Genomic DNA, 26,080 nt, shown 5'->3' with positions numbered 1-26,080 from the left:
AGTTTCTTGTTGAGGCGACGGATGAGGCGAAGAATAAAATGAAACTGGGGGCACGTGCAGCTTTGAAAAAGGGTGCGGCGGTGCTGCTGGAGGGAGAGGTCGAGTGTGTTCATATGGCGGCGCATGGCACTGAGTGTGGATCTCAGAATGCGACGGGAACAGCAGTCCGAGAAACGTTTTATGTCCCGGAGATACCTGTAATCCTGGGTGGGTTCGAAACAAGAGGGATGGAATTTCAGTTGAAATCCACGTGGGGTGAGTCGGAGACGGAGACAGTCACTGAGAAAGGAGATATGGCTGTGAAAGCGGGTTTTAGTAAACACCTTGTCAAACACCAGGAGAGAAATGGAAAGCAATGAAGGTGAGCAGGGCAGAAGAGACAGTCGGAAATCCTGTTGGAGGTTAGAATCGTACTTCTTCAAAGAGGGCATTTCTTGAAGAGGGGTGGCAGTCAATTAAACACAAAGATAAAAACAAAAAGCTAAAAGCTACTGCGGATGCTGGAAATCCAAAACAAAAACAGAATTACCTGGAAAAACTCAGCAGGTCTGGCAGCATCGGCGGAGAAGAAATCAGTTAACGTTTCGAGCCTTCACGGCCCTTCGGCAGAACTGAAGCATAGTTAGAAGAAGGGAGAAATATAAATTGGTTTAAGGTGGGTGGGGGGGGGATAGAGAGACATTGAGGGTGTGGTGATTGTGGAGATGAGCAGATAATCAAAAGATGTCACGTTTGTCCCGAAGAAGACTCATATTGGACTTGAAAATTAACTGTTTCTCTTGCTACAGATGCTGCCAGACCTGCTGAGTTTTTCCAGCACTTTCTGTTTTAATTTCTCATGCTTTGTTCTATTTGTGGCTGTTGCTGACCTTTACCGGCAGACTGTTCCCCTTAAGCTTACAAATTTGTAACACTGTACTTAGTTTCATATTTTAATGTATAATTTTCCATGATCTGTTTTATTTGCATTTTTAAAAAAAATAATGTAGGAAGGGATGATATGATGCTCCTCTATCAAAATACTGCATTTCAGTTTTATGCAGAATTGTTAAACTTGGGATTTTTGCTAGCGTCAAGGCATGAGCACTATTATAATCTTAACATAATTAGCATATATTCATTTAGCTTTTTTTAAGCTCTTATACATGAAGCTTAAGATCTTCCTCTCAAATTACTTATAACACTAAAGTTCTCCAGATGACGGCTGAATTAATTCCTCGGAGAAATGATTTTTAAAGTTTCCAATTTCAATATGTATGTAGAAAAGGCCTAAGATTTGAAAAATAGCCAACACAGCATTGCATATTTGGGTCTACTTCCTACCACTTGTTAGGTGCTGCCTTCATAAATGTTTTATCAGAAGTAGACTTCTAACTCCATTCTCTCCTGAAGGAGCTAGTTCTAGAGGCAGTAGTTTTATGGTACCTTGCCCAAGTGGGCATATGTGACCCTAGATAATGGATCTTATCCTCACCTAAAGCTGTGGGGGAACTTTGCGTTGGTGGAGCAATTAGATTGCTACAATCTACCAGGTGTCAGTGGTAGCCCTTTTGCCCCTCAATCTGTTGGTTGTGGGTCCAATCCACACTGCAGAAAAATGAGCACACAATCTAGGCTGACACTTCACTGCAGTACTAATAGATTCTTATTCAAAATGTAGCAACTCTTTAAGGGAGAACTGCACTTTCAGTTGCTGCCTTTTGGATGAGATGTTAAACTAAAGCCCTCTTTGCACTATTGGGTAGATCTAAAAGATTTCATGGCATCGTTTGATGAAAAGCAATAACAACTTATTTATATAGATTATTTAGCATAATGAAACATTGAAGAAGCATTATAAAATGAAGTGGGACGTCAAGCCACATAAGTAGATGACCAAAAAGCTTGGTCAGAGGATAGGTTTCAAGGAGTGTTGTAAGGAAGAAATGAGACGAAAAGGTGCATGGAAGGAACTCCAGGGCTTGGCACCTGAAGGCACAGTAAGCGATTAAAATCAGGGATGCTCAAGAGGCCAGAATTAGAGGAGCGCAGATATGTTGGAGGGTTGTGGGACAAGAGGAGATTACAGAGGTAGAGGGGCAAGAACATGGAGGAATTTGAAAACAAGACTGAGATTTTTAAAACCAAGACGTTGCTTGACTAGAGCCATTGTAGGTCAGCAAGCACAGGGGTGATAGGGAAACATAACTCGCTGCGAGTTAAGACAAGGGCAACAAAGTTTTGGATGACGTCAAGTTCACAGAAAGCAGAATGTCGGAGACCAGCCAGAGGTGGATTGGAATAGTCAAACCTAGAGTTAACAATGGCACAAATGAAGGTTTCAGCAGGAGACGGGCTGAGACTAGGGTGAAGTTCTGTAGTGTTATGGAGGTGGACATAGACGATCTTAGTGATGGCATGTACATGAGGTCGGAAGCTCAGCTCAGGATACTTAACACCAGGGTTGTGAACAGATTGGCTTAATCTGAGACTGTTGCCAGGGAGAGGGATGCAGTCAGGAGCTGGGGAACCAGAGTTTGAAGCAGGGGATTTCTCCCACTGCCCTGGTCAACATTTATTCCTGAAACACCACCACTAAATCAGATCATCTGGCCATTAATTTCTGTACTGTTTGTTGGACCTTTCTGTGTGAAAATTGGATGCCATGTCTTCCTTGATTATGATATTTCAAAAGTAACTAATTGCCTGTTAAACACTTTGGGACATCCTGAGGGGAAAGCAGCTTTGTAAATACACGGTTTTGTTTAAATACCTAAGCAATGACCTCTGCTGCAACCTGGGGATAAGATATAAGACTGGATTTGACTACATACCTTAATGCAGTATGGTCACTTGACAATATATTAGAGGGTGGTTAATTCCTGTGTACTATTGTGCAGCATGAGTCACATCTTCAAAAGACAAAGGGAAAAAACCAAACTATAGGGGTGGAGGGAAGAGTGAAGAAAGGGCAATGTTGATTGCAGCTTCTTGCTACAATGCAATCTATTTACTGTCACAGAAAGACCTTAATTTCAAGAACTCTAATATTTAACATTTATATTGAAGACTTAAAGCCATTCAATTTGTAAGTTATCATATGTATGTATCCAACAGATCGATTTTGTGTATACAAACGAAAGGTTAATAGAACACAACCTATACACAGTATGTGTCAAAGTGAAAGCCAACTAAAAAGGCCTTGAAAGGATATTACTTTTCTGAACAGTTGTAAATAGTTCTGACAATGCAAAAATCAAAGTCTGGCAGCTGATGTGCCATTTTTAATAAATAAATGCACCTTTCCCTGACTGAAATAAGACTAATAGTCAAGTGAAAGCTCCTGTGTCCAAGTGTAGAGTTCATCCACTTCAAGCTCCCACTCTTCATCTGAAGCCATGCAAGCAACTTGACTTTTCTTATCTTGATCACAGCTTGTGACAAACTGAGAGGCATCCCGTGCAAGACTGTGTTGAGTGGGTTTATTTAGTAGTTCATCCTGGAAATCACATTGATGAAGAGTCATGGATTAAACAAAGTTGAAACAAAAGCATCAATGGATAGGGTCTTAAAACCTTATGGCAGCAGTGTATCTTTAAGTTTCCAAATAGGAAAGAAGTGTTTTTCCTGAATGTTGGAATAGCACTCACATTCATTGATTGCCTCATTACAGGAAAAATGTAAATTAAAATCGTCTGTCAATGGTACACTATACCAGTATACAATGTGTATGCTAATAATTGATACTATACAAGACTTCACAGGTAATTGTGTTTGCAATGACTGAAATGACTTTCTACTTAGTTTCTCTTGCCTAGCTCCCTAACCTTAATAGAGAACAGTAATGTAAGAAGAAAAACCTTTAATGCAAAGTCCTTTATTGTACATGCATAAGGTTCAAAAGCCCGATCTGAGATACCCTGCATTTTACACGACCCACACAGGCAAAGTCTTGTCTTGCAAAGCTCCCTGATATGTAGTACATCCATTAGTCCTGATAACTTGCCCAGTGAACAAGGATCAGCAGCCTTCCTTTGTGCTCATCAAGGTGAGGAATGGAACACTGCATTTCAAATACTCAGTTTCAGCAACATGCATTTACAACAATAATGTCTTGCATGAATCTTAAACTTCAAATTAACAAAAAGTTCTAAATGCTTTACGAAGAGTTGCAAAAATAAGAGCTAAAGAAATAGATGTTAAGCCAAGAAGAAAGAGACTAGGAGGGTGACCAAGAGCTTGGTCAAAAAGATGAATTTTAAGAAGTTTATTAAAGGTGGGCAGAAAGATGGAAATGCAAAGCGATTTAGGAGTGTATGGAATGTGGGTAGTGGAAGATCATTTGAGAAATTGAGTTTATAGATATGGCAAAAGCATGGCTAAGGGTTTCAGCAATAGACAGACTGTGTTGGATTTGACTGCAACCACAGTAACATACGAACAACAGAGTAAGGTGGAACAGCCTGCCAAGACTTTTGCACGATCTGGTTCAATCCAAGTGAGTAGCTGAGGAGGGGATTGAATCACTGGAAAGGGCGCAGGACTTTGTGGTGGGGCTGAAAATTATGATTTCAATCTTCCCAATGTTTGGTTAGAGCAAATTGTGACTCATTCCTGAGAGTTTGACAGCACAGAGGTGGTCAGGGAGTCAACAGAGGTGGTGAAAAGGTAGAGCTGGATGTGCCCAATGTAAATATGGAAGTTGCTAGCAGATTATTTCACAAAGGGGATTATATAGATAAGGAAGAGGAATTAGCCAAGGATACATCCTGGGGGAAGTCTGGAGGTGATGGTACAGAAGTGAGAAGGGAAGGCACTGCTGGAGAGATGCTGGCTGCACTCTAATGTAGAACTGAACCACACAAGCCTAGTCCCGAGTAGGTGCAAACAGCAAGTGGATCATTCAATTAACTTACTTCAGTAAATTATTCTTTAGTATATCAGACTTGGGCTATGAAATAAAATGAATTCACCCGTTTTGACAAACACTGGATTAACCTGTGTAGTCATCATTCTTTAGGCAATAAAGGATAGGGAATTAAAACATCTGTATGTAAATCACATGGTTTTACCTCTTTGTTTTTATCTAAACCATACATCTTTCTCATTTTGGAAACTTTTAGTTGTGTTTTGTAAGAACGGCGTTGTGACTCTCTTGATGTTTTTGAGGATATTGAGGATCGGCGTGGAGGAATGTGTGTGGCTGGAGATGGTGACCTAGGAAAATAAACACAGAATCATAGATCTTTCTATGCAGATTTTGGTATTTTTCCCATCAACAAGTTCTTAGTTTGTCTGTGCATGGTACCTTGTGTGTATATGGAAGCAGCAGGCAGGGTTGTGTAGCTGTTATGCTTGTTGCAAAATTTCCACCCACCCAGTTCATCTTCTTTCCAGTGACTGGTTTAAGCACTCCCAGATTAGTCTAGACTAAAGGTGCCCAAAATATTGCCCAGCAGGGGCAAACTGACTGCATGGAAAACCAGGAGATTTCCTGAATATCCCCATGGATGGACTCATTGTGCAATATTATCAGTGCACCAGACCTGTGACCCCCAACACTCCCACCAACCTTTCTCTGTGAGAATTCCAAAGATCTCTGATGCAAGGTCATCAACCTGAAACATTAAATGTTTCTCTCTCCACAGATGCTGTCAGGCATGCTGAGTGTATCCAGCAGTTTCTGTTTTTATTTCAGAATTCCAGCATCTGTAGTATTTTGCTTTGGTGTTGCCAAACTTTCGTCTCTTTGGGGGAACCACTCTGACTCTGATGTCCAGTGTACACTTACAGCCAACCATCCCCTTACCTGCAGACCTCAGCAGACCTGCCACTCCTTGAGTCTGAGAGAAACTGAGAGTTTAAAAAAATATAAGTTTTTATTTTTAATAAAATACATGAAGTTGGTTTCTGGTAGGCGATCTGAAAGTGGGCCCCCTGTAAAACAACTACTCATGATTACGACACTTGTAAAGAGTTTCTAAATATTCCAGTTCCAACCCCTGAATGCTATAACAAGATACATTCATATAACAATTTCAATGTAAAAAACGTCCTACGGTGCTTCACAGAGCCATAGCAAATGCTGAGCCAAAGAGGAAGTGATTAGGGGGGATTGAACAAAAATGTGGTCAGAGGTAAGTGTAATGAGTGGGTTCTTAAAAGAAGAGTGGAGGTTGGTGAGACTTAGCAATACAGAGGGGGAATTTCAGAAGGCACGGCTGTCAATGGTAGAATGGAGGATGGGCTGAAGTAAGAGGAACAAACAATTGGAGGGATGGGGGTTGGGTTTAATGCTGAAGGAAATGACAAAACTAGGAAGTTTTGAGGTCATCGAGGGTTTTCTAAACAAGGATGCAAATTTTGAACTTGAGGCATTGGGGGAGCAGCGGTCAATGTAGGTTAGCAAGGACAGGATCTGACAGCTAATGGGAAAAGTGGGATAAGATACAGAAAGAGGAGTTTAGATGAGCTGAACTGTATGGAGGGTGGAGGATGAGAATCTGGCCACCAAAGCACTGCAATAATCAGGTTTGGAGGTGACAAAGACATGAATAATGGTTTCAGCAGTATATAATTTGAGGGAGGAGCAGAGGTAGGTTGTCTTTGCGATGGAAGGGACATCAGGGCAGCAGCTGATCTTGAGGTTGAAAAGGATCTGTTCAGACAATGGCCTGGAATGGTTTTATTTTAGTTTTATTTATTCATACATTGGGGGTGACCCTGGCAAGGCCATCATTTATTACCCATCCCTAAATGCTCTTAAGGTGTTGCTGAGCCACCTTCTTGAACCACTGCTGTTTATGTGGTGAAGGTTCTCCTAAAGTTCTGTTAGGTAGGGAATTCCCAGATTTTGACTCAGCAAAGATGAAGGAATGGCAATATATTTCCAAGTCAGGATGGTGTGCGACTTGGAGAGGAATGTAATGGTGCTCCCATGCAACTGTTGCTCTTCTAGTTGGTAGAGGTCACGATTTTGGAGGTGCTGTCGAAGAAGCCTTGGCGAGTTGCTGCAGTGCATGGGTGTAGATGATGCAAACTGCTGCCATATTGCGCTGGTGATGGAGGAAGTGAATGTCTAAGGTGCTTGTCAAACAGGCAGCTTTGTCCTGTATATTGTTGAACTTTTTCAGTGTTGTTGGAGCTGCATTCATCCAGACAAGTGGAGAGTGCTCCACTCTTGACTTGTGCCTTGTAGATGGTGGACAGGCTTTGAGGAGTCAGGAGGTGAGTTATTCGCCCCAGAATTCTCAGCCTCTGACCTGTTATTGTAGGCACTGTATTTATTGGCTGGCTCAGTTAAATTTCTGCTTTTTAAAAATATTCATCCATGGTATGTGACCATTGCATTTATTGTTCCACCCCTAATTGCCCGTAAGAAGGTAGTGGTGAGAAGGTAGTTGTGATCCCCAGGATATTGATGATAGGGGATTCAATGATGGTAATGTCTTTGAATATCAAAGGGAGGTGGTTAGACACTCTCATGTTGAAGATGGCTATTGCCTGGCACTTGAGTGGCATGAATGTTATCTGTAAGTCAATGGGGAGGGTACAGAATTATTGGAAGAGGAGCAAAGATGATGGCTTCGGTCTCCCAAATATTTAGCTGGAGGAAATTATAACTCATCCAAGACTGAATTTTGGACAGTCTGATAGCACAGTGGCATTGGAGGGATCAAGAGAAATTGTGGAGAGGTAAAGCTAGATATCATTGGCATGCTTGTGAAAGCTGACCGTCTGTTGATGATGCCATCAAGGGACTTCTTATAGATGAGGAAAAGGAGGGAACTTAGGATGGACCCTTTGGGAACTCTGGAGGTGAATTTGTGGGAGTGGAAATGCTCTGGTTACAACTGAATAAGTAAGAGTGTGACCAAGCGAGAGTAGTCGCTCAGAGCCAAATTATGGAGAAGAGGCATTAGAAGAGAATTTCCCATTAAACAAATGTGAGGGTGTTTTGTTGTAGTTAAATTGTGAAACAAAAACAAATGGCTGAAAATACTCTCCAGGCCACTCAGTATCTGAGGAGAAGACATATAAGTTAATGTTTCAGGCATAAAGTCCTTCATTGGAACTGAATGAAATGAAAACTCAGCAAACATTTTAATGGAATCAGAGCAAAATGAAGAAAGAGAAAAACTCACAATGGAATGACTGGTTAAAAGAAAAGCAAAAAAAGATACATTACTGTAATGATCTTCACATCAGACAATGGAAAGAAATTAGAGAAGTGAAGAACATGCAAATAGTTAAGGCAGTGGGAGGCAACCCTTTGAAGAGATGAGGAGATGGATTGAAAGCCTCTACGTCAGTTCTGAAATTAAAACAGCGGACAAAATAGGGTGGTCTCCACTGGCCCAAAAAAGCAAAGAAACACAGGCCAATAGCATGGATTTCCCCATCAGTACAAAGGATCTCAACGCCAGGTATTACCTCCCTTTCTTCCAGGCTCTGACAGGCTCATCTCACATCACCAGCAACCCTTACTGTAAAGAAAATATTCCAACGCAAAACATTTATTTCTCTGACCTCTCATCCTTCCATGTGCAGCAATTTTATCAGGTAAGGTATTAAAGGTACGTTTAGAATTCTGCATTTGTAGGTTTATAATGCTGCTTTATTTCCTGCTTATTACTGCTTTATCCATCTTATGTAGTTGGAATCCGATTCCTGAATATAATATGTTACAAGCATTTCACAAAGTCAATCCCTTCTATTAGATACCTGGTCTGAGAGATGGTTCTAATGTGTTGAAGTTGAATCTCTTCAGTAATCGGTTTGGAAAGCAGAGTTGACAATTCCTCCTTTAAACGCTGAGATAAAGTTCTGCTTTGAGCATAGTCCATAATGTCATACATAATTGTTGTTCTAGGTAGGTTTGTCAGGGTCAGCATTCTCCAGCAGTTGTCTCTTCCTCCAAGGTAAGCTGGAGTCTCATCCAGATTACTTGTGTACTACACAAGAAAAATACAAATGAGAAAATAAACTGCATACTTATCAAGAAATGAATTCTTGCATTGTAACAGCATCAGTATGAGTCATGTGATGTAGGTGAACACCAAAATCAGCACGATACAGAGTGAGTTAAACAGTTTCTCAATAAACAGATTAGAGCCTTATAATATCCATAAAGCGGCACTTAATGGAAGGAGGATGCTCCATCAACAATGCTGTGCCCAGCACGAAAGTGCAAGATGGATGGGTGAAATGTTACAAGTACATCGGATATCCAACATTTAGTGCATTACACACATTTTCAGGGCTAAATTAAATGGCGGCTGGGAGGTCTTGTTTTTAAACATGAGAGCTTTATTGTAACACTTAAATGAAGTCAGAAGAATATTATTTTAATGTGCAAATGTACCCTGTTGTTCGTGTGCACATTGAGTGATCTACTGCCCATGTAAAATGCGTACCCAGGATTGCCATGGACTGATGTGTATTTGCAAGTTCATTTAAAGAACCCAGAAGTATGAAATTATGATTGATTTTCAGGCTATTTTTGCATACTATTTCTTGCTCTTTGCCTGTTGTGACTGAGGGTTTTAGGAGCTTTGTAATAATACTGTTCTGCATTTTTTTTCCCAACAGCTCCAACAATGCAACATTGGGAGTTCTCCATGGAAGAAGAAAAGGATCAACAGAGGAATGTCAGGCAATGGAGAAACAGGTATATTCTGCACCCACCCAATTGTGTGCTGCCATTTTTCCAACTGGACTTTCATCCATGCAGAAAATATGTGTTGAATATATAAACAGTTAAAATCTCTCTGAGCATAGACAATAATCCTGGTCCCAGCAGAAGAAATATCCAAAGGAAGCAATCAGATAATCAGTGCCAGTGTAGTATAGGGTTGCTAATTTTGATTGGGTGTATGCCTGGAGGTTTCAGCACATGACCTCCCACCTTGAATCACCTTGCCGCCAGACTCCTAGCTGTATCCTTCCTCCAGATGCACTGCCCTTCCGCACCAATTGGAAAAGGGACAGACTCTCTGCTAACCAATTGGATTAATCTTGCCTGTTGGTGGAACAGCCAATTTTTCTCATCTTCAATATTTTTAGAACTAATAAATAAAAGAGGTCAAAGGAAAGGAAAAACATATCCTTTTATGATTTCCCTCCTGGATTGCTTGCAGCAGTGTCCTGGAGATTAGAAAGGTTCCAGGACAGTCGTGGAGGACTGGCAATCTTTGTGTTGTAGCCCTATTTCCAATCCATGTTGTCTTTGAGAACCACTCCCTGCTGGGAATGCAGATGGACTAAATATACCTACAAAATCATCCACTCTATTATTTTAGTGAATTGTAGCATTACAAAACCAGCTTTCAAACCTGCATATAATCTTTCATTGTAACAATATCAACTTCATCGGCTATTTTGGTTCTTTGATACCGAAGGTTATCCTGAATTATAAGATCATAGAATTTCCTGCGTCCCATAATTTTGCAGGAAGCAGCTGCTGCCTGTTGAGAAAAGAAGACCAGAATCACTTTAAAATAACATTTCATGAATGCAAGTAAATCTGTGAACTATAAAGGTAAAGCCCAGGAAAAAAGGTAATTCGTAACAGCTCCTTCTTAAACCCTCCCCCAACAAAAAAGCGAAGCAAACCAATCATTAAAATCTTTGCAATAAGGTAGCACTGCGGTTATGTTACTGGACTAACAATCTGAAGATGAGTTCAATTCAGTTAATTAATTAACAAATCTTGAATGAAAAAAAACTAGTATCGGTGATGCTGACCATGAAACTACCAGATTGTCATAAAAACGCATCTGATTTACTAATGTCCTTTAGGGGAGGAAATCTGCCGTCCTTACCTGGTCTGTTCTACATGTGACCCCAGATCCACAGCAATGTGATTGACTCTTAACTGCCCTCTGAAATGGCCTGGCAAACCACTCAGTTGTAAGAAAATTGTTACCTGTTCCAGATGTATCTGACCATGACCATTATTGGTAGGAATGGCCACCTCTTTGTGGAGACAAAGGCCGGAATTGTCCAGTCCTGTTGGTGGTGGGTGTCATGGCGGGTGTGAGTGGACAACATGGCGGGGCAGGCCAAAAATCGATCTTACGCTGTTGCCAAACTAGTTGCAATTGTCCGCTCCACCTGTCAATGGCAGGCCGTGTTTCCTGTCACCGCATGACGGGAACCTAATTTCAATACATTAGCATCTTATTATAAGCCCTGTTCGCCGGAATCATCCCCCCACGCTGTATCATCCGGGAGCACACCGATGTGTTTCACAACTGCACATAAGCGACGTGCACCTGGTGGGCTGAACTTCGCTTGGAACTTCGAGGTTTGTTTGCCTACCTTGCTTTGGGCATCACTCGCGGTCATCAGCGCCAGGCTTCACAGGCAGCACCACATCACTTTTAGGGGGGCACACAGGCAGGTCTCTAACTTGCAGAGCAGCCGTAGGGGGTAGCTTTTCGACGGCTGCAGGTCTAGGACTCTACTGGGGAAGTGGGGTGTCCTAGGGTGTGTTTGGGGGCTCGTGTTGATCTGTGCAAGTAGCTTCAAGATGGTGAGGGCTGAGGAGGCAGTCTCCAGAGGAGATGAGGCCAGATGGAGATGTGAGGGTGTGTATGAGAGAGTGAGTGGTGATGTCCCTTGAGCTGGAAGTGAGTGAGATGCCAGTGAATGTGTGATGGCCTTCTGAGTGGGTGAGTTGAGATTGATGAGATGATTGACTTACTCTGGCGGCAGGGATGAGATAATTCCTACGTTTTCTGCACTAGAGGGCCAACTTCTTGTGTTCAGCGTTGACACTGACCATCTCTGCCACCGCCTCCCAAGCCGAAGTGGTGAAACTGATGAGCCTCCTGAGGCCAGGCGGGGGTGCGGGACATCACGGCGGTGTCCAGAAGGCATCCCAGGGATAGTCACTGAAATGGGGGTGGGGGGAGGTGGTGAGGGTGGGGTGTTGCACGCTTCTTGGCTTTTGGAGCCATGTCTTCACCAGAGCAGTCCCAGACCGCAAGAATTGAGAAGTTTACGCATGGCTGCAGTTCAAATATGGCGGCCAGCATGAAGAAGCAGTGAGGTAACAGTGTGGTAGGTAAACTGGAGGCCACCCATCAGCGAGATGATGTGTTTCCTGTGGCTACATAATCATTGAGGCGGGCAGGGAATGAAATGGTGAAAAATCCCGCCATTGAGGCTGGCGGATAAAACATCTTTTTTCATGCCCGCTACTGCACTTAATACAAACTTGGAACAATTCCGTCTGAAGTCCCACCTTCACACTGAGGACACTTTCCATTGTGATATGTTCCACTACGATTGTGCTAATTGGGTTAGATTCAGAATAAACATTGCAGTCAAAACTGGGCACCCATGAGACACTGTGGCCTATCAGTTGGCAGCAGAGTTGTATGCTGCCACAATCTGTAACCTCATGGCCTAACATATTCCTCATCCTATTATTACTATGAAGCCCAGAGGGTCAAACCTGGTTCAATGAGGACTGTAGGAGAACATGCCAGGAGCAGAACTGGGTGTACCTAAAAATGAAGTGAATCTTGTCACTGCCGATTGCGCAGTGTTCAGTTCCATTCTCAGCTCCTTATATAATGATGCAGTCCGGACCCAAATACAGCATAACCGGGACAACATTCTGGCTTGAGGTGGTAAGAGACAAGTAACATTTGTGCCACAAAAGTGTCAGGCAATGACCATCTCCAGTAAAAGAAAGTATATCCATTTCCTGTTGACATTCAATGGCATTACCATTATCAAATCCCCCACCATCATCATCCTCGGGGGGGGGTCATTCTTGACCAGGAACTGAACTGGACCAGCCACATAAATACTGTAGCTACAACAGAAGGTCAGAGGCTGGGAATTCTGTGGCAAGTGACTATCCTCCTGATTCACTAAAGCCTGTCCATCATCTACAAGCCACAAGTCAGGAGTGTGATGGCATACTTTCCACTTGCCAGAATGAGTGCAGCTTCAATAACACTCAAGAAGCTTGGCACCATCCAAGACAAAGCAGCCTTCTTGATTGGCACCCCTTCCACCACTCCCTCAATCCCTGGTGCACCTTGTATCAGTGGGTTCTACACGATGCACTGCTGCAATTTGCCAAGGTATCTTCAACAGCACCTTCCAAACCCTTGACCTCTACCACCTAGGAGAACAAGGGCAACAGGTGCATAAGGATACCACCACCTTGAAGTTCCCCTCCAAGCCATACAGCAATATGACTTGGAAATTTATTGTCAATATATTGAGTATAAAAATGAAAGATTCTGGCTTCAGCTTGATTGCAAAATAATTCATTAAAAGATATTAAGTTTATATGTTTAAACTTTCTGCTAGCAATATTCAAGTGCTTATGCCTGAACAAAATGAACGCTACAGGCACTGTGCTAATGGATGAGTTAAGAGTAATTTGTGCCTCTGTATACCAGGAAAATCCCAGCAATGCATGTGTATGGGGGAGTGCCAGGCAGGGGTCGGGGTCAGGTGCATGTACACAGACATCAGGTAAAGACAGGATTTAGCTAAACTGTAATATCCTCCACGGGTGAATAGTTTGCCAGCACTCACAGTCAAGGTTCATATCTGACATTGGAAAGTGATAGAAATTACTTCCTGTAGAGGAATCAACACTTTCTGGAGAGAAAATAGAAAGGAAAAATCAGAAAATCGGAGTTACCTCAGTTGCAGGCTTGATTATTCTTTTTCCACTGAAATACTGATTTCTATAATTCCCAGTGTGTTGAAAAATCTTAAACACAAGGATAGGAGGAAATTCTTCTCCAGCAAATCTGAGGGAAAATAATATTGATTTTTGTAAATAGCACCAACCTTTCTAGGTAGCTGTGCTGTTTCATGTTTTAAATTAGAAGTCATGAGTCATACATTCCTAGTCCCCCATTTAATATTTAATCATGCTGACCATACGAATTCAAATGGGGGTCATCTTCGCAATTCTGCCCTGTCAGCATTACTACAGCATAAACAGTAATCTGGTTATATGCCACGCTATAAAACTTACAAAGCAGAACTTGTTAAATATATATATAATATATAGAAACATTAAAACAGTTCTTAATGTTTGGCTAATTTTGAAATTAAAGGTATTTTTCTGCTGATAGATGAAAATGATGAAAAGCTACATATAATTGATCCATGCATTTTTCAAATACAGTTAATTTTGTTTGTTTATTTTGCACTTCTCTTTTCTTTATAGGCATGTTACAGTTGTTTTGTTAGATAGTGTCCCTCAGAACTTACCTGAATCTAACTTTATATGACATGCTGGTATCCTTCAGGAGCTCAGCATCAGTGGGTTGCAGCTTCCTTAGAATGTCAGTTGTCAGACAGTGTTCCTATCACAGAAGACAACCATGGGAAATACGTACAGATTTTCACACAAGTGCATTACAAAATAAACCGCATGCATGCTTTGGAGAAAAATAATACTGACTGATTCAAGCACAATGAACTTCTGGATATCATTTAATGTCAGAAATAACCATTGCATTCAGTGAAGTATAATAATGTAGAAGGAAGGAATTATTGTCTTTTTGTACAGTTTTTTTTTTAGAAAGGATTGGCAAAACTTAAATAAAAATTCTGGAAGCCACGCCTACATTTATTGGATGGGCTTTGCTGGTTCGATATCTAATCATTGAAAACACTAATGGTGGTGAGCAGAAATTTGGATAATAAAGTCAGTCTAGAAAAGCAGGGATGTCTATGGTATCCTGTACACACTGTCACATAATCTCCAGTTCTGGAGAATTGCTGGGGACATATATGAAGGGATCAAAAAAGGGAATGGGTCCATTGACAAAGAAAATGGCTCCAGTGAAAACAAAGGCTGCGGAGGTCACAACTGACTGCAATAAACAGTTGGAGAAATGGATGGAACACTATCTTGAGTTGTACCCTTAGGAGGACACTGTCACCGATGAAGCTCTAGAAACCATTGAAAGTCTGCCTGTCATGGCAGAGCTGAATATCAAACCCACAGTGGCGGAGTGTGGCAAAGCCATTGACTTGCTTGCCAGGTGCTGATACTATACCACCTGAACTCATCATGGGAAACTGGCATGGGAAACTGGCACTCCTGCAGCATCTGCATGAACTTGTCTGTCTCTGCTGGAGGGAGGGAGCAGTGTCCCAAGATATGCATGATGCAAAGATTATGACCCTGTACAAAAACAAGGGTGACCACTGTGAGTGTAACAACTGTTAAGACACCTGAGCATCGTGGAAAAAGTATATGCCCGTGTTGCCCTTCTCAAATTGCAGATCCCAGCTGAATGCATCTACCTCAAATCCCAGTGTAATTTCAGAACTGGAAGATCTACAACTGACATGATTTTCTCAGTCTGGCAGCTGCAAGAGAAATGCCGGGAACAAAGGAGACCACTATACATAGCCTCCATCAATCTCACCAAGGCATTTGGCCATATGAGCAAATGTGATCTATTTAAGCTGCTGGAGAAAATGGGCTGCCTGCCGAGGCTGCTCTATGTGATCTCCTCTTTATATGACAACATGATGGGTAAGGTCTGGTATGATGGGGCAACACTGGAACCCAGTGGGGTCAAACAGGGTTGTGTTCTGGCACCGACACTCTTTGGCATGTTCTTCTCTTTGCTGTTGTTATATGTGTTTAAGTCATCTACTAACATAACAGAACTGATAAAAAGCTGTTCAGCCTTGTTTCCCTGAGATCCAAGACAAAGGTGTGCCAACTCCTCATAAGAGAGTTGCTCCAAGTTGACGATAATGCATTAGCATTCCATACCATGGAACACCTTCAGTGGCAAATGGACAGGCTCTCTCAAAGCTGTGAAGAGTTTGGTTTGACCATCAGCATCAGGAAGACAAATGTCATGCTCCAGGGTGTTGCCTTACCACCATCTATTAGCATGGGCAATGTGACACTGGAGATTCTGGATAGCTTCACATATCTACGCTCCACAATCAACAGCAATCTGTTACTTAATGCTGAAAACGACACACGCATCACCAAAACTACAGTTGTTCTGTCCAAGTTGAGTAAGAGGGTTTAGAACAACACCAAACTACGAGTCTACCAAGCCTGTGTCCCAGTGCACTCTTCTACAGCATTGAGGCCTGGACAACAAATGTTCGTCAGGAGAAATGACTAAATAGTTTCTACCTTTGCTGTCTCAGATGTATCCTTGGCATCTCTTGGCAGCACAAGGTCACCAACTCAGAGATCCTAGAGTATGCTAATTCCAATAGCATACACTCATTGCTAAGCTAATGACGTCTGCACTGTGTTACAATCCCAGACCAGTTCCCAAATTTTGTTATGTTCCCAGGTGAGACCACCAAAATTTTGTTATGATCCATTTAGGGACCAGTAACTTTTGTTTTAAAGTTGATGAAATTAGAAATCCCAGTTACTTATTAAGGGAATAAATCTACAAGATTCCACAATTATAAACAAACAGATGAAATTTTACTATACATGAGTTAACAAAGAAAACAGTCAATACTATCTATCTTGTGCTCTAACTTCCAGAATTGACATTAGGTAAACATGAATAATAGGCAAACTGTGGTTGAACACACCACCAACTGCACATTAACTGGCAGACACACTAGAACAGAGTCCACGAACTTCCTCAGCAAACCACCCAGACATCTGTGAGTCACAAAAAATTTTTTAAGACTGTCTTCCTCCTGAGAGATTTCAGTTTGTCTTTTTCAAATATCTAGCCTCAGATTTCCCTCAAAAGCCAATCCAACTCAGACTGCCCCATGACTGCTCAATCTCTTCTCCCAAGACTGCATCCCATTAGATTCATTAGGTTGTACCCCAGCATCTAGTTACTGGCACAATTCTAGTTCCCTAACTACTCTGGGCAGAACCCCAATGCTCATGGGCTTTCCTTTGTCCCAACTGCCAGCTTCACAGAACCAGCACTGCCTCCCTGGTTTCTCTGAGCTACAGCTCCTCAGGGCTAATGACAGCACTTCAGCTCTATGGAGCTAGCAACCTTCTGCTGCATCCTCTGCTCTGGACAAATATGAGCAACCACTGCTCACAACAGGCTGCTATTCATTCTGCCCCTTGAACTGATCAGTGTGACTTAATAATAGCTCCTAAGAGGGTTTTGTTCTTACCCTGAGGGGGGATCGAATGCAGCAACTCTTGGTACATTCTGTACCTTAAATGTTACAATCTCCAGTTAACCAAAGGTTACCCCAACAGGTCTTAATTTACAAAAACCCGCAGACAAAAATCCAGAAATATAGATTTCCTCACAGCTGGCTTAGCCATGTACATTGCATAGATGACGGCCATACACCCAAAGACTTTCTGCACAGTGAACTGGCCACTGGATCATGACCTCCTGGGCGTCCATACCTCCGCTACGAGTACAACTGCAAGCAAGATATGGAAATGGTGGATACTGGGTGACGACTGGGACACAGTGACTGACAAGCTTTGGAAGCTGACTGTTTGGAAGGGCATTGGAAGAGGTGAGCAGAAATGAAAAGCTCAGCTGGCTGAGATGGGGGTCCAGAGAAAACAGCTGCCAGCGAATTGTGCAATTTCTCAGCCCACTGTCTTCTTATGCAGAAAATGTGATACAGATTGCCAGATGCCAGTGTGGGACTGCTGAACCACACTTGATGCAGAGTTGACCACCACGGCGCAAACCATCGTCTTACAAGATGGAAGGATGCCACCATAGGAGAATTTCTCATGGGAATATCAGTCATTGGTGCAGAAGTTCTTAAAAAATGGAAAAGCAATGACCGGAGACTTAAAGAGAAAACATTCTCCAGCTCTCCATTATTAACAGCCTATAAAATGGGTTCTGGTTTTATACTTACTGCTGCACAGATTGTATGCTTGAGTAGGCGAAATAGCTGTTTATTTCTGTAAGAACACCATGATGTCTGAATAATTTTAGCTGCAAAATTTGGATCAATTCTGAAAGACAGAAAGTAAAGATCAGCTGATATATATTGGACATTATTTATTGTGCCAAAATGGATATCTACTTGAGGGATTTGCATAGTATAGGCAAAGTAAGAAATACTTTAAATCTAACTCTAAACATTAAATATTATGCTCTTGCATAGATAGTATTATAGATTTGTATATATCTAATAGTTAAAACCAAAATTGGTGTAAAGCTTTAACTCCCAGAACTATTACTTCACACTTCATATCCTGTAAAGATTCCAATCCCTTTTCCATGTTTCTCCATCAGCTGTATTTACTCTGATGCTATCACTTTCCCTGCCAGAGCTTCCAAAGTGTTCGAATGAGGATCTCCCTCCACCATAGTAAAGAACCCGCTACTGTTCTGGTTGCATTACCCATGCTTCTGTCTTTAGCCCTTCCTCTCCTCACGCTCTGCACAACCATGATATGGTTCCTCACCTTCCTCTTCCAACCCACCAACATTTGTGTTCAAAAGACCACCTTTTGCCACTTCCAACATGATCTCATCACCAAACATATCTTTCCCTCTGCACTTCATTTTCCAAAGGAAAATGTTTCCTGTGACACGCTGGTTCACTAACTGTACTACCACCCCCTATCACCAGTTCTCCTTCAGGGGCACTTTCTCATGCAAAATCAGATGAAACACCTGTTCATCCTACTCCCTTCACACCACTGATCATGGTCCCAAACACTCTTTCCTGATGAGACAGCAATTTAGGTGAACTTCCTCAAACCCAGCTTACTGTATTTGCTGCTCATAGTGCAGTCTCCTTTACAATAGGGAGACCAAATGTAGATTAAGTGACTACTTGAACACCTTCGCCTGCAAATGTGACTCCAAGCTCCCTATTACTTGCCACATGAAGTCAACTACCCACTCAGGTGGTTGTAAATGATCCCAAAGCACTATTTCAAAGAAGAGCAGGGGAGTTGTTCCTGGTGTCCTGGCTAATATTTATTCCCTCAATCAACATCACAAAAACAGATTATCTGCCATTGTCACATTGTTTGTGGGGGTTTCCTGTGTGCAAATTGGCTGTCCTGCTTCCAACATTACAACAGTGCTTCAAAATTGCTTCTTTGGCTGTAAAGTGCTTTGAGACATCTGATGGTCATGAAAAGCACTATAAAAATGCAGCTCTTTCTCTTTTTGAGAAACAGCACCTCATTGTTCTATTAGGCATTTTGTAGACTCTAGTATTAATAATGACTTTACTAACTTCAGACCTTAACTGTAGCTCCCATTGTGTCTTTGGCAGGTCATGTTGGTGATGTGGGATGGGTGTGCCTATCTTTCTGGGGAAGAAACAGTTTAATTTCTGTGGCGGGGATCTACTATCGGAACAGTACGCCAGTGAGGTGGTCTGCATTCATGGAGCCAACTTGTTCTTTTTTTTGTCAAGCTCCTAGGCTACTAAAGTCTGCTTCATTTTCCCAATTTTTCTTGCTGCTATTCACAGAGTTGGCAGCTGCCCGTTGACAATTAAGAGGCCTATAAAGGCCATTAAAGTATTAATTAAGGGCAATTTTTCGCTGCCCGTCCAGCCTTACGGTTGGTGGGCAAGCGAATTGGCTAGGCAGCCTTTCCATTTTTGAGGAAACCTCATCCACAGGCAGGAAGAGGTTTCCAAGATTAATTAAAACAAAAATGTTTTGACAGAATTTTTATTACCTATATGTTTAGGTGAGTGAATCCCATGTGTGGAAATTGTTTCCGGGATTTTAAAATCTTTATTTTTGTTTTTAAAATTCTTCAGCTCTGAGGCAGCTCTCTGCCTTCAGGGAGCTTTCACTGCGCGCTCCCCTGCACCTGCGCAGACTTCAGCGCTCGCCCTCCTCCCGCCCCCACTCCAGCAGTGCTGAGCCTTTCAGCACACATTTCACGCTGGCTGGCCAATTAATGGCCAGCCAGCAGGAAATCGCAGTCGGGGGCCTATTGTGGGCGGTTCCCGGCCGCTCCCGGGTCCACCCAACGACCCAAAAATCCTGCCATAGTGTTCTTAAGGTTTGATTGCTTTCATTAGGCCTCATGCTAATATCATTTCTGCCATTTAACCATCTGTGGGTTTTCATTAATGCGCTTTAAATAATTCTATTTCTTCTCTTGTGTGTGTGTTTATTTCCTTCCCCTTTGTCCTGTTCCTTTTAAGATGACATTTATTTGTAATGTCCACCAGTTGTGGTGAACGATCACACCTGTTCTGGGCAGACCTCAGGAAAGATATAATGGCTTTGTAGAGAGCGCAGCATAGATTTACCAGAATGATATTTGGACTCCCAAGGGTTGAATTATAAGGAGAGGTTACACAAACCAGAACTGTATTCCCTGGAATTGAGAAGGCCTAGGGGAACAGACAGGGTCGATAGAGAGAAACTATTTTGAGGAGTCTAGGATTAGAGGACATAGCCTAAAAATTAGAGTCAGACCTTTTAATAGGAAAGTTAGAAAACACTTCTGCACAGGATGATAGAAGTTTGGAACTCACTTCAGCAAATGGCAGTTGATGCTAGATCAATTGTTAGTTTTAAATCTGGCATTGATAAATTTTTGTTAATCAAAGCTATTAAGGGATATAGGGCGAATGTGTACCTCAGTCACAGATCAACCATCTGTATAGTAATGGCATGCCAAATGGCCTATTCCTGTTCCTATGAAATAGTAACTCATCTGTTCCCTATACAGATCTGCGCTTTAGCATTTTTTATTCTTGCTTATGGATTTTATAGATTATCAAATTATGTTTTTTGAAGTGGAGAGTGAACGGGCAGCAGACGAATTGAACCATTTTAAGCAAATCATATCTGGTCTTTTATTCTCTGTAAGATTATACAAATACAGATTTTATAATAATCTAAAACCACAGATAAACAAAGAGAAATTTGGAGAGGTCATCAACCTGACAATTAAATAAATGCACAGACAGACAGCAGATTAGAACAATGATAATGTAAATAGAGGGGCAGGGATAAGGGATGGATCATTACTACCAATGCAACAGATATATGCATTCCTTGGTGTGAGAGACAAGTATTTTTGCATTAAGCCAAATATTTCTTTATTCCCTTCAGGTAATCTATTGATGTTATTTATGTTAAATATAGAATAACCCAAAACATATGAATCAATTTATATTGGTAATGAAAAACTTGTGAATTACTTACACCTTTGATTGACATGTTTGTGTGTTTGATGTTATTTCTTTATTATTCTGTAATAAGTGATGATTTTGCAGAAATGGACATGGTGAACGTTTACTTTCCAACTTAATTGGATCCATTATTAGTGTTTCAAATCATTCTGAAGACACAAAAAGGAGTTAAAGTAATTATCTCATACTCACTGTCTGTATCATTGTTAAGTAATGCTTTTAGAAAATATTTGAGAGAGATATCAATGCTGCATCAGTACAGTATAATGACTAGGCACGGGATCATTTTCACACAGGATTCATTTCACAAGAGGAATTTCTTATGTTTGAACTATGACATTTTCTATCACAGCATATCAGAGATGTGTTAATTTAAATGTGCTTTTTGCACAGTATGATGTTTTGCTATTCATACACATAAATCAACAACTATAAATCAGCTAGTCAACTACTGTTTGTAATCTGGCTGTTAAAAACAGATTATTCTTAAAAAGCTGGGAAATTATGAATGTATTGGATTGCTCAGCATTTACCACTCCATCCTGATTATTTTATTGAATTAAAGAGATTTTGTGATCTTCATATTGATAAAGGCAAATATTACCTAAGCTTATCATCTTCTGCAAGGAATAAAGCAATCCATCATGGTGAATTTGTGATGTAGAGGAGTTTATAGTTTGCCTAACTAGGACAGCAACAGTAAGGACATAATGCTAATTGTTCTTTAACATTTTGTCTCCACAGGACCATCTGCCTAAATATCCTTCTTTAGGGAATTATGGAATCAGAGTCTCATTGAGGTTGAGATGACATGCTTGGCAGAGCATCATTGGAATTACATCAGACCTCTGAGCGATAATCTGATATTTGAGCCAGGTAAATCTGTAGTGTTCCAGGATGTGGCTAATGATGATTTGTCAGCTGAAATTCTTCCCACTAAACTTCAGATAATCACAAAAGTCAATGCATTAATAGGTGTGAAGATCTAAGCTGGATGAACAGAATGAGGCTAACTAGTTCCCTGTTCTTTCTGTTTTAAGGGTGCTTATAAACCAGTTAACAGGTAGCAAATGAAAAAGCTCTTGATTAAACCATCAAAAAACACTGCAAATCACAATCATAAAGTTGTTTGTGACTTTGGTTGGGGTTATTTTCGTGCTGTGGCAGGGTCAAAAATCTGGTTTGAACAGCGATAGATGTGCACAGATATGGGAGGCAATTACATGTTCAAAGATTTTAGTGAGCAAAGGAAGGTTGAAGGTGGTGCAGTAGTTTGCAAGTTCAGTGGAATCCAGAGTGGGAGAATGGGGAGTAGGTGGCAGATACAATGTAACATTCATAATTGCATTTATTTTATTCGTTCTTGGGATGTGAGCATTGTTGACAAGGCCAGCATTTATTACCCATCCCCAAGTGCCCTTGACAAGGTGGCCTTCTTGAACTGCTGCAGTTTGCGTAGTGTACGTACACCCATACTGCTTTTTTCTTTAGCAGTTTGATACAACTGAGTTGCTTGCTAGTCCATTTCAGTGGGCAGTTAAGAGTCACGCACATTGCTGCAGGTCTGGAATCATGTGCAGGCAGATTTCCTCCCCTGAAGGGCATTAGTGAAGCAGATGGATTTGTATAACAATCTGGTACTAACTAAAATTCTAGATTTATTAATTTAATTTAAATTCCCCCAGTTGCCACTGTTGGATTTGAATCCACGTCACTAGAACATTACTCCAGGCTTCTAGATTCCTTGTACAGTAACATTGCCACTATGCTACCATCCCCAATATATATTTTAGAAGGAAAGATAAGGACTGATAGCATACACACTAAAGATAAACAATGAAGGGTGTGGATGACCAAAATAATCTAAGGATTCAAATACATAATTCTCTGAAAGCAAATAAATTAATTGAAAATACCAACAGCATTTTGGATTTTATAAAAGAGAAGTATAGAGTACATGGGTGACGAAGTAATGAAACGTTTGTACTAAACATTGGTTAGACCAAACTCAGTACATGTGCCATTTTGGGTGCTCCATTATAGAAGATATATTAAGCCATAGAGAGCCTACAATACAGATTTATCAGGAAAATGCTAGAGTGATAAGCTATAGCTCTGAGGAGAGATTTAAGTTACTGCAACTATTTCCACTACAACAGAGGAGATTTAATGGAGGATTTTAAGTGTTAAGAGAAAGACTATTTCCTCTACTTAGGGTGTCAGTGATAGGGGGTTATTAATTTAAAATGGTCACTGAAAATGAGGAGAGGGGTTAGGAGAAATTCCTTTACAGAGAAGTGTAATGTGATTTTGCCACCAGGAATGATTGAGGAAGAACCCATCACATTTTTAAAAGGAAAATTAGGTAAGTATTTGAAGCAGAGAAAAATAGAAAGCACAAACATCATGGGCCAAACTACTTCCTCTGTGGTGTAAGCTTAAATTGCTTATGATTCTATTTGCAAATATTTCACATAATTTCAGTACATTTTGTGGAACAGCACTTTAGGCCAATCAGAAGTTATCTATAATCATCGGAAGCAAAAATGTTTCCAGGGGAAAAGGCAGGGAGTGGGACCGCCGACTTGATATTCCTGTGGGCTGGCATGGACACAATGGCCCGAATGGCATCCTGTGCTGTAACCATTCTACAATTCTATAAAAAGAGGACACAGGCTGCACCAATTCTGTGGGGTGCCAGTAAAAGGGATGCAGCTTTTCAAGCCTTGTCTCCACGTTCTGCACCAACGGCACAGGTCTCGTTATCTGGAAAATATACCCCCACGAAGTGCCCTAAAGGGGGAAAGAGTGAAAATAAGCTGTGAAGGTGACGCTGAAACGTTTTATTAAGTGACCATGTTGGTTGTTGCTACGCAGGTAGACAAGTAGACAAATACCATGAACCTGCTTTTCTTAAAAGAGATTTAGATTTGAGATTTATGGATTAATGCAGCTACATCACATAAACAGGAACACCTGCAGACAGAAGCTCCCACCAAATGGCCATGAGCTGACTGGGCCTTCTCGGGTTGGCACTTTTATTTGATGCTGAGCCCAGTTGCTGAACTTTGACGCTCCCGGTCTGTACCCCAGGCCGCCCGGTTCCGTCTCACACTTTACCGGGGTTGTCGCCTTCGCTTCTTCCTCCAAAATTACGAATTCCGGCCAAATAACAACAACAAAAAAAAACACACAACGATATCGCCAGGCGTCTCGGGAATGGAAAAGACCGATCACTCGATTCAAAAGCAAGTTGTTCCCGGCTCCTCGCGGCTGATGAGGGCGGGCGGTCGGTCGGCAGATACTGAAACCGAACCGCACTGAACCGAGTCGCCCCGCCCACCCGGAGACCGGAAACCCGCCACAGCGTCACCGTTACCAGGCAACAGGAGAGGGAAAGCGAGAAGACAGATAAATGGAGATACTGAGGGAGTGAGAGAAAAGCTAAGAGGGCGGCAATAGAAAAGGAGAAAGGTGAGGGAGACAGAAAATGAGAAGAGGAACTCAACACCTCAACTTCTCTACTAGGGCTGATGGACGGGTAGGTCCTCAGCAGATTTTCTGCTTGAGCACAGATCAGAGAAGCTGTGCATGACCAGCTACTAATTTTGCTGCTCAGTGGTGCAAATGTAACCTTCATTTTCTGGGAGATCCCCCTTACTCCAACTTTGATTTTGTCTTTATCTTGTCTATGTTCGAGTATTCTTAAGTTTATAATGATTACAGGCATTGCCTTTTTCATCTGAAAAGTGACTGTTTAATTGAAAACTACTCTGCGAATGAAGTATTCTTGCTCTTAACACTACATTTATAATTTGCATCTCACCTGTTTTTGTTACAATTGTTTTCATGTTTTTCTCCATCCTTACTCTTTTCCTTATGTCTCTTGCCCTTCTGCTTTTCATTCCATAACTTCTTCACGCTCCTATCTTTGTCTTCTTTTCTTATAGGTGGTAAGTGGTAAATGATGCAATAGTGTAGCAGGGAAAGAAACTGCCAACTGCTCTGTGATATATTTTACTGATAACGATTTCAGCCTCCTTCCATCTTCTTGCTTCCATCTTGTCCTCTATTCCTTAGCCCCTTCCCTCTGCTTTTCTATCACTGTCATTCCCATTGCTATGTGCACCTCATCCCTTTCGAACTATTCGCTTAACTACTGTATCCTTTTGTCATTATACTGTCACTAATCTCACCACCAACACAATAAACTCCACTCACTCCCCAAAAGGGCATGAGGCCAGAGAACAACTTGTCCTCAACTTAGTCCAATCCCTCCCTTTCTAGCCTTTTTTCAAAATCCATTGTTTAAAAAAGTCAATTGAGAATTAAGAAAGTCTGTCTTTCTATTTTGTATGTTACAGCAATTAGAATGTTTATGCTTTGTGTCAGGAAAATAGGCAATATCATTAGAGGCTGTCGAATTCAAAATTCAATGTATTTTTGAACAATTAACTAAAATTAGGACGAGAAAAGGCACTTGGTACCTCTCAACATAACTGGCTTTCTGAAGTTCATAGAACACAAAAGGAAATGCTACAACAGGTATAAACCCAGGACAATGTAAATATCTTTTTTTCATTTTCACAGAGATACATACACAACCACTTTTTAAATAAATAACTCAGTTAATCGTTGCCTAAATAATGCTTTGGAAATTTATCTTCTGGTATTTAAAAAAAAATTGCAAACATTTGAGCAAAGACTGCTAGAAACTAAAGGAAGAGAATATATATCGTAGATTGTGGCATATAAGTTTACCTTTGAAGCCTTGAAAGATCCTTTGAAAAAATGGGGGTTGACCTATATGCTGAGTGTAAAAAGTGATTGGTGTAGGTGGTCATCATTTTGGAGTGTGAAAAAAGCACTGGTAATTCAATAAATCAATGTGACACATTTTATTGAAAAAATTAATTCTACCACATTACCTTTAACCAGAATCAAAACGTTTTAAAAACCATCAAATTGTCTTCAGCATCCA

At 41.2% G+C, this 26,080-nt stretch overlaps 2 protein-coding genes across 3 annotated transcripts in view; both read right to left on the bottom strand.

Moving 5' to 3' along the window:
• Positions 1–26,080, bottom strand: part of LOC144691626 (thiosulfate:glutathione sulfurtransferase) — a 168,072-nt gene that overhangs the window by 66,184 nt on the left and 75,808 nt on the right. The gene's annotated exons all lie outside the window — the stretch shown is intronic.
• On the bottom strand, positions 976–24,251 carry c16hxorf58 (chromosome 16 CXorf58 homolog). 2 transcript variants are annotated; one of them, XM_078559891.1, is made up of 9 exons: positions 24,076–24,251; positions 21,113–21,248; positions 17,830–17,929; positions 14,236–14,330; positions 13,655–13,766; positions 10,314–10,445; positions 8,704–8,933; positions 5,052–5,196; positions 976–3,478 (listed from the first exon to the last, which is right to left on the bottom strand). In XM_078559891.1, exons 2-9 carry the CDS (start codon positions 21,226–21,228, stop codon positions 3,302–3,304), a joined length of 1,107 nt encoding a protein of 368 aa, XP_078416017.1. In that variant the 5' UTR covers positions 21,229–21,248; positions 24,076–24,251; the 3' UTR covers positions 976–3,301. The 2 variants fall into 2 exon arrangements, with proteins under 2 accessions (XP_078416017.1, XP_078416016.1); XM_078559890.1 differs by lacking the exon at positions 24,076–24,251 and having other exon boundaries at positions 21,113–23,876.

This window comes from Cetorhinus maximus, chromosome 16, assembly GCF_964194155.1.
Source record: "Cetorhinus maximus chromosome 16, sCetMax3.hap1.1, whole genome shotgun sequence".
NCBI lineage: Eukaryota > Metazoa > Chordata > Chondrichthyes > Lamniformes > Cetorhinidae > Cetorhinus > Cetorhinus maximus.
This window is presented reverse-complemented; position numbering and strand designations above follow the sequence as displayed.